At 59.4% G+C, this 10,998-nt stretch overlaps 1 protein-coding gene across 1 annotated transcript; it reads right to left on the minus strand.

The window, feature by feature from the left end:
* Positions 1-45: 45 nt before the first annotated feature.
* LOC306954213 (G2/M phase-specific E3 ubiquitin-protein ligase-like) lies at positions 46-9,107 on the minus strand (the record flags this gene model as incomplete). The annotated part of the gene is given in 13 exon segments (XM_079545274.1): positions 46-66; positions 3,706-3,945; positions 5,342-5,422; positions 5,559-5,634; positions 6,125-6,231; positions 6,356-6,404; positions 6,611-6,684; positions 6,688-6,744; positions 6,749-6,868; positions 7,094-7,195; positions 7,286-7,312; positions 7,314-7,371; positions 8,962-9,107. Coding segments are annotated over 13 exon segments (1,158 nt in total).
* Positions 9,108-10,998: the final 1,891 nt, after the last annotated feature.

The following is a 10,998-nucleotide window of genomic DNA, read 5'->3' on the forward strand; positions in this document are numbered from 1 at the left end:
GTCTGGGCACACGGAGATCACAGGCAGCAGCTGCGCCAGCTGGCTTTACACCATCTTCTGGGGAACCTGCAGGGAGAGACACAGAGCACAACAGAGCTGAGAATGACGTCCCAGAATCAACACACCTCAAAGACACAGCACACAAACTCAGCCTTTCGCAGAAGATGCTCACTGCGCATTTAGGAGACTAAAGAAAAGGGAACACTCTCTGGTCAAGGGCAAATGAGTACCACCACCTACAACACACCAATGCGACGTCTTTTGCAAATCTGGAGAAAGAGCTTCCTGAGAAGACTGCTTCCAACACCAGGCACAACCAGAGTCTGCAAAAGTAGCTCAGGGCTGCTGCTGATCTGTGTTAAACTTATCTGTCAGCACTGAGCCAAGCTCAGACCTGAGAAGTGTGCCAAGCACCGCACCTGTATGCAATGATGACTTGGTTATGCAAGCAGTTCCTGAAACTCTGTGCTGTTCTAAATGCAGGGCTACAATGCCAGCTCCATTCTGGCCTCAGACTGTGGGGATTCAAGAATATTCAGAGCAGAAACTGTGGAGCAAAACAAACGGCATGAGAAAGGAGAGATGTGTGATCGCCGCATGATAAATGATCCTGATGGGAGGAAGAGCACATGGCTAGGAACGACTCATGACTCTGACTGGATGAGTGCCTGCGCGCTCAGATAAGGAGTAGACCAGAGGTGACTTTGTGGAATGTTTTGTTGACATGTAAAGGAGGGCAGGAAAGTTACAAAAGAGAAAGTGGGAATGCATATAAGGGATGCTAGAACCTGCAATAAATGATTTGGATTGTCCACATCTGAGTCCGTGCCTTCAGACACTGCATCTGATCACTCCATTTTCATCCAGGATCAGTCCCTTGACTCCTCCTGTGTAAGGTAAGGGAGCTTCCAGCATCATACATGTATACCAAGCCAGAAGAGAATCCTTTATGCATGTAAGCCAGCAAACCACAGAAATAAATTTGTTAAGCTTCATCTGAAAGAAGAATTGGGAGGAATAAGTGTGCAAGTAGCAGGAGGAACAGAGGGGACAGTGAACAGCCTGTGCTGAGGACAGGATCACAGCATGCCTACCTGCAGCTTCTGGGGCTGGAAAACAAAGAGTATCTTAGAACAAGGGACAGTTTGCATCACTAACAACTGAAGCCAGATGCAAAAAGCCATTATGAAATGATCTGGGGAAGAACAGAGAATGGGGTAGGAGCCTTAAGACATCCAGATATGGACATAAAGGGAAGCAGCTAAATCCTAACACTCACACACCAAAGACAAAAGATCACCAATGATCTTAGCCCCTCAAGAAATATAAAACAGCAAACCCAAAGCCACCCAAAAAACAAAAAAGAAGAAGAATTACACAGTAGTGGTGACAGACAAGTTATTAGGAAACACAGGCAGAATGAAGATGCTATTAAGACACAGCTGTACTATGTATGGTGTCATGGGCAGTGCCCCACATGCTGTCACAAGGCTGCCACAACCCACCCAGCTGGCCAAGAACCAGGACCTCCAAGGTGAGGGAGTGGAAGAGGGGGATTGACAGGTGACAGCTCACTTAGAAATGATGACCACTCACTTAAGAAAGAGGTGTTGGTTGTGCTGACAACATTATCAAATGTTAGGAGCAGGGATACTGCTCACACATGGTCACCAAGCTGTGTCCAAGAGGCAGAGTACTGATAGCTCACATTCCTGTGCTGCTGTGCCGTTGCAAGGAATTCTGTCCAGACCATCTGGACATGTCTATCTTGTGCCTGAACGCCAGGCAGAGCATTTGGAAATCTCTGTGGCGGTGCTGGTGAGCAGCTGGCTACAAGAACACGAGTGTGAATGAACAAGATTCATTTGGGTTTAAAAATAAAGTCACCTTCTCCCTCCTAAGGTCTCACGTTGTTGATTGCTCACTTCACTCCAGTCAATAAGGAGCTATGAGCTTCCTTCCTGCCAAGCAGAAAAGTTCAGGCCTCCCAAGAGGCAGCAAAGCTGTGGGTGGCTTCCACTGGAGGATGCCATCTGCAGGGATGACATCGCTGCCGGATGGGGAAGAGCCCACGCTCCACACAGCGTCCCATCCATCCTGCTCACACGGCTTGCTAGCTTAAAAAAGAAACACAATGAAAAAAAAAAAGAAGAAAATAATCTAGCAAAGGACAGACTCACCCACGTGTCTGCATTTATGAGATGAAAGCAACGCTTTCCCAGGAATGCAGAAATGACAAATTGCTCTGGGTCACCAACAGCGCACTCCGCTCACAGCAAAAAGCAATCAGTCACAGCAGTGCACATAGGTTGGTTATTTTGCTGCTCCAAACGCCAAACTCAAGCTGTAGGTGTTGAACTCAACACCTGCCTCCACCAGATCATTCTAAGGCAGGTTTCACACCACACATCCACACCCTCCCTGGACTGAGTCAGAGCAGGGCTCGGGGATGGTCTGTCCATCCCATGGCGCAGCTGCATACCTGCAGCAGGTGCTCTGAGCCTCAAAATAGAGAACTGCACCATTTCCCCCCCCCAGTTGTTGCTGACAAATATGCAGCCACAAGCAGAGAAAGAAGAACAGAGAAAGGTTTTTTGGAGGGAGTCAGCAGTTTGTTTTTTCCTTCTCTTTTTGAAGCACAGCAGCAGATGAAGAAAAGCAGCGCGCTGAGCACCGCATCTTCAGCCACCATCATATTTGATACTGAAAACTGGCAGGTGACAAAAGCCTGCTCTCACACCAGGGTGGCAGTGACACTTTGGACATGCCAGCAAAAGCAAGCAGACCTGCTGCATGTGAGCACAGCTCTGACATTTGCTTCCCCACTTGAAAGGCGAAATATCCCCTGTGCTGGACTGCTGCTGCACAGAAGCGGAGAGGACTTGGGGTGTCCTGTTCCTGTAGCCCCACAGCTGTGGATGTGCCACAGGCTCACAGCCTGCCCCAAATGATTATAGGGATCTGCCTTCTCAAAGCACAAACTTTCACTATTCCAGCCACACAACTTCTGCTCAGGAGGCTGAATTAAGGTTTGTTTGCTGTGACCTTTAGCACCAGCACAAGTGCTGCAGCATTTGCCAGCCTTCAGCTGGGCGCATTTCAGTGGTGTTTGCCAACACCCAATTCATTCCCTGCTCTTTGAGCCCCATCTGGGTTCGTTTTTTAGCAATAGGAGTCAGTACATTAATTTAAGAATCAGTATATCAGTTTAGCAAAACAAATGCATAAGCAATAGTTCTAAACCTCTCCATTTCAGCTTCAGGGGATAAGCAGTCATGTTTTCCCTCAATAATTTTGCACTGGGGACATGAATAGAAGGCATTTATCTTATGTCTCAATGATTTTGCCTCACTAGAAGTTCTGCGTTCACAAAAATACCTTTATCTTTTGCCCCAAAGCACGCAGAGGCAATTCCCGTCGGGTTCCACACGCGCTGTTTTTAAGAAGTGCCTCATTATGACCTCACAAGCTTCCAAAACGGGGAACTGGGCCGGCGGCGGGTGAAAGCATCCAGCGACGGAACCGATGGAGAACAGAGGGGCAGCGCTTACGCGGGCACCGCGCTCACATTCGCGGAGCGGCCCGGCCCTCCCGCAGCCCCGGCCGCCCGGCACGGCGCAAAGGGCCCCGAGCCAAAAGCACAGAAACGAGAGCGGCAGCCCGAGCCCCGAATAAACCCCTCGGAACTGCACCCGCCGCACCAACCTCCGCCGCGTCTCCACAGCCGACAGGCTCCGCGCAGCCGGAGACCTCACCGCCCGCAGGCCCCGGGGAGGCCCAGGAGATAACAGCGGCGCCGTCCTCACGGCCGCACAACGGAGCGGCTCGCGGCGCGGCGCGGCACGGCGCGGCCCCGCTCCCGTACGGCGTCCCGGCGGCGCCGCCACTTCCCGGACGCAGGCGGAGGCGGCAAGCGCGCATGCGCGGCGCAGGGGGCGATGGGAGCTGTAGTGCGGGGCGGAAGGGGGCAGGGAACGGCGTGAGTGACGTGTGAGCGTGCGTGCGTGAGGCAGGGAGTGACTGCGTGAGCGTACGACAGTGCGTGAGCGGGCGCGTGTGCGAGTCACAGAACCAGGAAGGCTGGAAAAACCACAAGACAGTGCAGTGCGACCACCGCCTCGCGGCTGTGCCGCTCTGAACCACGGCCCTCATGGCACCGCTTTGGAACTAACTGTACTGGTGGCCGCCCCTCCCCTGCTGCTTCTCATCTGCTGTACAGACCCCAGGGCTGCCCCTTCCGTGCCGCAGAACCTCACGCTCACTCCGGTTCAGCTTCACGCGGTCGTCAATTGCCCAGCTCTCGGATCTGTGAAGATCTCTCTGCAATTAGCAGCTCCTCTCTCCTCCTCACCTGCTGGTGATTTCAGTACCACCAGCAAACTCGCTCAGAACAACTTTAGCCCTACAGCCAAATCACTGATGAAGTGAGAGACAGCTGTCCAGAAAACCGAGCCTTGGGGAACCCTGCCAGTTTCAGGCCGGCCTGATGGATCCCCATCTTTAGAAGCCTTGGGGCCCGGCCCATCAGCTGTCTGCTGGCCCATCGCGTCAGTGAGTGCTTTCCTTTGGTCAACTAGGTGGGTAACCTTGTCAAAAAAGGAACTGAAGTTGCTTAAATGGTTCATCTCCTTCATGAAGGACTGCTGGCTGTGACCCATGACCCACGCACAGCCTGCACCCTGCAGGGCATTATCACCCCAAGCACGTGAGCAGGGTGACTCCTGCACGTGGCAGAGGCACATCCACTGCAGGAATGCCCTGCACTCACCTTCCTACTCTGAGAAACTTCAGTTCATTTCTGGGGGGGATGGCACCCGCTCAGGCCTGTGCCGTGGTGGAGGGATTGGGTTCTGGGGCACTGAGGCACACTCATCCCCTGTTCAGTGAGAAGTGCCGTCCCACTGGGCACAGGTAGCCCCTGGCCTTACAGGAGCTGTGCCTCTCGTAGACTTTGTGGAAGGTTCCCACTTCTTCCCAATCTGCAGGTGCGTTCTCTTCCAGAACCCATAGAGGCGTGCTGGCAGGACAGGCTCTGCATTCACGAGCACTGCCTGCTGGCTGCCCAGGCCTTGGCTCCCGGCCCCAGTGCTGTGCCACCAATGCTCCTGGATGCAGCTGCAGGATCCCGGTTCCCTCCTGCAGGAAGCTGTCAGCGCAGCTCGGGTGGTGCTGGCTCCTTTGGCTTCCTGCTGGGCCAGGACCGCCTGGGGCTGCACCGATGCTCTCCTCCTGTGTGCCGCATCAGCTGAGCTGCCCTGCAGCGTTTCTGCTGCACACTCTGCCAACACGCGTGAACGGATTTGGAGGATAGAGATTGTGCCTCGCCATCAACAATCTCTACCTTACAGGAGCGTTGCAGGTCGGCGAAGACGCTGAGCTCAGCACAGCACAAGCTGGACTCGCGGCAGTTCGGCGACGGCCACTGGGGTGGGAGTGTGGTGGACCAACCCCAGGGCTGGCACCCCGCAGTGCAGGGATCCCAGTCACTCGGGGGCTCTGGCTGCCATCGCTCCGCTGGACTCTGGAGGTTGCTGCTCTGCAGCTTCCGTGCTCCTTACGGGACCCGCCAGTGCTGCACCACCGTCACGGAAGACACCAGTTCTTCGGAGAATGGCAACTGCAGTGCTGTGCACACTGGTGGGAAGTGCAACACGGCCACAGGGACGTGTGCCTGCACCCATCTGCGTGCCCCTCGCAGCCCCTTCGCTCTCACACCCAGCACGGCAATCCTTGCTCAGCAGCCCAGCTGCCGGCACCTCGGCTCCAGCGCAGGAGGCTGTGATGCTCCAGGGACTAAGCCAGAGCCCAGCTGCCTGCACCCAGTGTTCCTTAGGCTGTACACTGTACACTTAGGCTGTACCACTGCCCCTCCAAGACAGGGGTGGGCACCCAGCCGGATGGACACGGCCATAGCTGACTATAGCAGGTGGGCCGCAGCCGAGGAGCAGAGGGCCAGGAGGAGCAGAGCGGCCAGGACGGCTGCGGAGCCCTGTGTGGTGCTGAGGGACGTTCCCTCTTCCACCTCCCAGGCTGCATCCCTGTGGGAGGGAGCCCGGGACAGCTGAGTGCAGTGCGAGGGGAGGTGGAGGGGGGGGCGGGCGGTGGCAGGGCGGCGGGTGCTGACCTGTCTGGGATTTGGATGCCGAGGTGGAACATCTGTGCCTGGAAGGTCTGCGTGTCCTGGCAGAGCGGGCAGCGGAAGTGGTGCAGGGCAGCGCGCAGAGCTTGGGCCTGGGGAAGGCAGAAGATGAGCTGGGGGCCCGTGCGCATTGCCCCAGGGCTGGGGACGATGCCAGGGTGGCAGGGTTGGGTGGTGCTGGGGATGATGCTGTGGTCTGGAGGCAGTGCCGCCTGCCTGGATGCACTGGCGGTGGAACTGAGCGCCGGTGCAGGAGAGACAGGCGCTCCATCAGCACCAGTGCCACAGGCAGTCTGTGGCAATGTTCAGATAACCACAGGGTCTCCTGGGGTATTTAATCTTGGAGGTTCTAGTGGAAACAAAGTCAATTTTTTGTTTGGTATTTAGCAAGCAAACAGCATGAGCACGTCCACTTCTGCCCCTTCTACAGTTCCTGCTTCAACATCTCTCTCATTTGGGAATTTCTTGAGTAGCTTGCTGTAGCAGGGACGTCCCTCCACCGCCTCCATGCAGAAGGCACACTGGGGGTGTTGCTGTCGCAGAGGTTACACCCGCTCAGCCCCTGCCCCATCCATCCTGCAGCCCTGCGTGTGCCCGCACTCACTTGTACTGCCCAAAGAACTGGGAGACGCAGCCGCGTTCTCTTCCGCAGGGGAAGTGGAAGGTGCGGGAGCATCTGCGGTGATGGCAGCGGACCGAGGCGCCCTGGTTCTGGCAGACGCAGCATTTCTGGGGACAGCAGTGCGGTGCTGGGCGTCAGTGCCGTGCACACACAGGTGACCCTTGCCCAGCAGAGCACGGTGATGATGTGGTGGGCCACGTGGCTAGGGACCCCGCAGCACTACTGAGTTGTGATTTGTGCAGCCATGGGTCTTCTTGGACAACCAGGGCTCTGCTGGAGTCTCCCAGCCACGTGGCACGGGGACCGAGGTGGGGACGCGGCGCCCTATTCACCTTCTGTGCCACGCGCTGCAGCACCTCCTCGATGTCCGGGATGAGGAATCCAAAGAATCCCTCATCGTCAGCGCCGCGCTGGTACAGCCCGCTGGCGTGGTACTGCAGGAGGCAACCGGGGACCTGTTAGTGCGTGTGGGGGGCAGCGGCGGGCACGGGGCTGGGGGCTGGGGGCCTGGGGTTGGGGCTCACCAGGCAGTTCTCATGGATGCAGAGCCTTGTCCTGACAGCACGTGTCTCCATAGATGTCGGGGTTGTGCTCTGCGTGCTGGCACAGCCTGCACCCTGCAGAGCATTATCACCCCAAGCACGTGAGCAGGGTGACTCCTGCACGTGGCAGAGGCACATCCACTGCAGGAATGCCCTGCACTCACCTTCCTACTCTGAGAAACTTCAGTTCATTTCTGGGGGGGATGGCACCCGCTCAGGCCTGTGCCGTGGTGGAGGGATTGGGTTCTGGGGCACTGAGGCACACTCATCCCCTGTTCAGTGAGAAGTGCCGTCCCACTGGGCACAGGTAGCCCCTGGCCTTACAGGAGCTGTGCCTCTCGTAGACTTTGTGGAAGGTTCCCACTTCTTCCCAATCTGCAGGTGCGTTCTCTTCCAGACCCTTAGAGGCGTGCTGGCTCCGCATTCACGAGCACTGCACGGTGACTGCCCAGGCCTTGCATGGCTTGGGTTGGAAGGGATCCTAAGGATCAAGCTCCAACCCCCCGCCCACAAGCAGGGTTGCCATCCTCCAGCTCTGGTCCAGTCCAGGTAGCCCACGGAGCAGCCACAGAAGTTGCCTCTGAACTTCAGCACCTTCAATAGACAAGTTTCCCCCTGGACCAAACGCAGCCCGAACGCTCTGCTGTGCGCGCGGTGCTGCCATTGCTGGTAGCAGCATCCCTGCTTCGCGGCACAGCTGGCAGAGCAGCTGGCTGAGGACAGGCTATCCAACTTGCAAGGACCCACAGGCATCACCCAGCCCGGCTCCCGGCTCCGCAAAGCAGCACCCAGCCTTAGGCCACGTGTCACAGAGTCCCACGGGGCTCCCGCAGCTCCCAGCTGTGCCCACCGCCCTGCAGAGCTGCTCCGTGCCCGGCACCCGAGCGTTGCAGGTCGGTGAAGACGCTGAGCTCAGCACAGCACAAGCTGGACTCGCGGCAGTTCGGCGACGGCCACTGGGGTGGGAGTGTGGTGGACCAACCCCAGGGCTGGCACCCCGCAGTGCAGGGATCCCAGTCACTCGGGGGCTCTGGCTGCCATCGCTCCGCTGGACTCTGGAGGTTGCTGCTCTGCAGCTTCCGTGCTCCTTACGGGACCCGCCAGTGCTGCACCACCGTCACGGAAGACACCAGTTCTTCGGAGAATGGCAACTGCAGTGCTGTGCACACTGGTGGGAAGTGCAACACGGCCACAGGGACGTGTGCCTGCACCCATCTGCGTGCCCCTCGCAGCCCCTTCGCTCTCACACCCAGCACGGCAATCCTTGCTCAGCAGCCCAGCTGCCGGCACCTCGGCTCCAGCGCAGGAGGCTGTGATGCTCCAGGGACTAAGCCAGAGCCCAGCTGCCTGCACCCAGTGTTCCTTAGGCTGTACACTGTACACTTAGGCTGTACCACTGCCCCTCCAAGACAGGGGTGGGCACCCAGCCGGATGGACACGGCCATAGCTGACTATAGCAGGTGGGCCGCAGCCGAGGAGCAGAGGGCCAGGAGGAGCAGAGCGGCCAGGACGGCTGCGGAGCCCTGTGTGGTGCTGAGGGACGTTCCCTCTTCCACCTCCCAGGCTGCATCCCTGTGGGAGGGAGCCCGGGACAGCTGAGTGCAGTGCGAGGGGAGGTGGAGGGGGGGGCGGGCGGTGGCAGGGCGGCGGGTGCTGACCTGTCTGGGATTTGGATGCCGAGGTGGAACATCTGTGCCTGGAAGGTCTGCGTGTCCTGGCAGAGCGGGCAGCGGAAGTGGTGCAGGGCAGCGCGCAGAGCTTGGGCCTGGGGAAGGCAGAAGATGAGCTGGGGGCCGGTGCGCATTGCCCCAGGGCTGGGGACGATGCCAGGGTGGCAGGGTTGGGTGGTGCTGGGGATGGTGTTGCAGTCTGGAGGCAGTGCCGCCTGCCTGGATGCACTGGCGGTGGAACTGAGCGCCGGTGCAGGAGAGACAGGCGCTCCATCAGCACCAGTGCCACAGGCAGTCTGTGGCAATGTTCAGATAACCACAGGGTCTCCTGGGGTATTTAATCTTGGAGGTTCTAGTGCAAACAAAATCAACTTTTCGTTTGGTATTCAGCAAGCAAGCAGCATGAGCCGCTGCTGAGCCGTTCCACGACAGCCGAGCCGAGCCGAGCCGAGCCGAGCCGAGCCGAGCCGAGCCGAGCCGAGCCGAGCCGAGCCTCCCCTGGCGCAGCTCCGTGCTGTTCCTCCGCCCGTCCCGTCCCGTCCCGTCCCGTCCCGTCCCCACACAGCAGACACCAGCGCTGCCCCTCCGCTCCCACGAAGCACCGAGGGCTGCCGGGACGGAACCGCAGCCGCCGGGACAACCACAGCTGCCATGAAGGAAGGAGCTGCGCTCCTTCTCTCCACTATAGCACGCCGGGCATCCCAGGGCGCTGCGGAACCCGCGGCCCCGTGCACAGGACCCTCACGGCGGGCCGACGACGACCGCCACTTCATCTCGCTAGGCGCGCCAACGACAACGCGAAGCTCTTCTGCAGAGCCATCGCGAGCAACACGGCGACCGGCGCAGCCGCGAGCCCGACGGGCAACGGGGCCGGGCCCCGCTAACGAAGCGCTTCCTTCCGCGCCTCGGAGAGAGCGCGGCGACGACCGCGCGCACCTCCGCGTCCGCACCGCGACCAGAGCCGCGCGCCGCTGACGGAGCGGCCCGGGCCGCGGCGGCGCAGACGCGCTGTGGAAGGAAGGGCGGAGACGGCGGCCGAATCCCCGCGGCTGCCCAATCAGCGCCCGGCGCGCGCGGCGAGGGGGCGGGGCCGGGCGGAACGCGGGGCCGGGGACGCCGCGCGGCGCCGCCATTTCGCGAGGGCCGCGCCGCTCTTCTCGTCCGGCCGCGCAGGGCGCCGCGCCGCCCCTTCCCCGCTGCGCAGCCCTGCGCTCGCTCGGCCTTCTCCGAATGCTTCGTTAGCACGGCCGGCCCCATCGCCCCGCAGGCCCGCGTCTTCGCTGCTTTTCTTTGTGCCGTCGATACATCCGAAGAAGTCTTCCCTGCTTCCCCTGATAGCCCTTGCGAGATTCAATGCCGGTCGTCCGTGGCCCACCGCGAGGCTCCTACCGCGGTGCTGTCTGCGGGGCGGGTGCTCTTGGAGAGGGACAGGCACCCAGCCTGGAAGGGCCTCGACAGGCTGGAATGGTGGGCCCGGGCGAATCTAGGGAGGTTCGACGCAGCACAGTGCAGGGTTTTGCAGTAGGGCTGGAGGAATCCCAGGCGTAGGTGCAGACTGGGAGGAGAAGTCCTTTGGAACAGCCGGGCACAGAGGGACCTGGGGGCCCTGGTGGATTACAAACGGAACGGCAGCCAGCAGCGTGCTCTGCAGCTTGGAAAGCAAAAGCTGTCTCGGGCTCCATCACGAGGGGGGTGGCAGCAGGGACAGGGAGGTGATGGGGCCCCTCCACTCTGCCCTCGCGAGGCCCCATCTGCAGTACTGTGTCCAGGTCTGGAGCCCCCAGTACAGGAAAGACAGGGAGCTGTTGGAGAGGGTCCAGAGCAGAGCCACAGAGATGAGCAGGGGGCTGGAGCAGCTCCCCTACGAAGCCCTCCAGGCCGAGGGAGCTGGGCTTGTTCGGCCTGGAGAAGAGAGGGCTGAGGGGTGACCTCAGCACAGCTTTCCAGCACCTGAAGGGAGCCTGCAAACAGGAGAGGGAGGAGTCAACTCTTTGAAAGGGGAGGTGACAGCAGGACAGGGGGGAA

The sequence above is a fragment of the Tetrao urogallus genome (assembly GCF_951394365.1).
Source record: "Tetrao urogallus genome assembly, chromosome: 20".
Classification (NCBI taxonomy): domain Eukaryota; kingdom Metazoa; phylum Chordata; class Aves; order Galliformes; family Phasianidae; genus Tetrao; species Tetrao urogallus.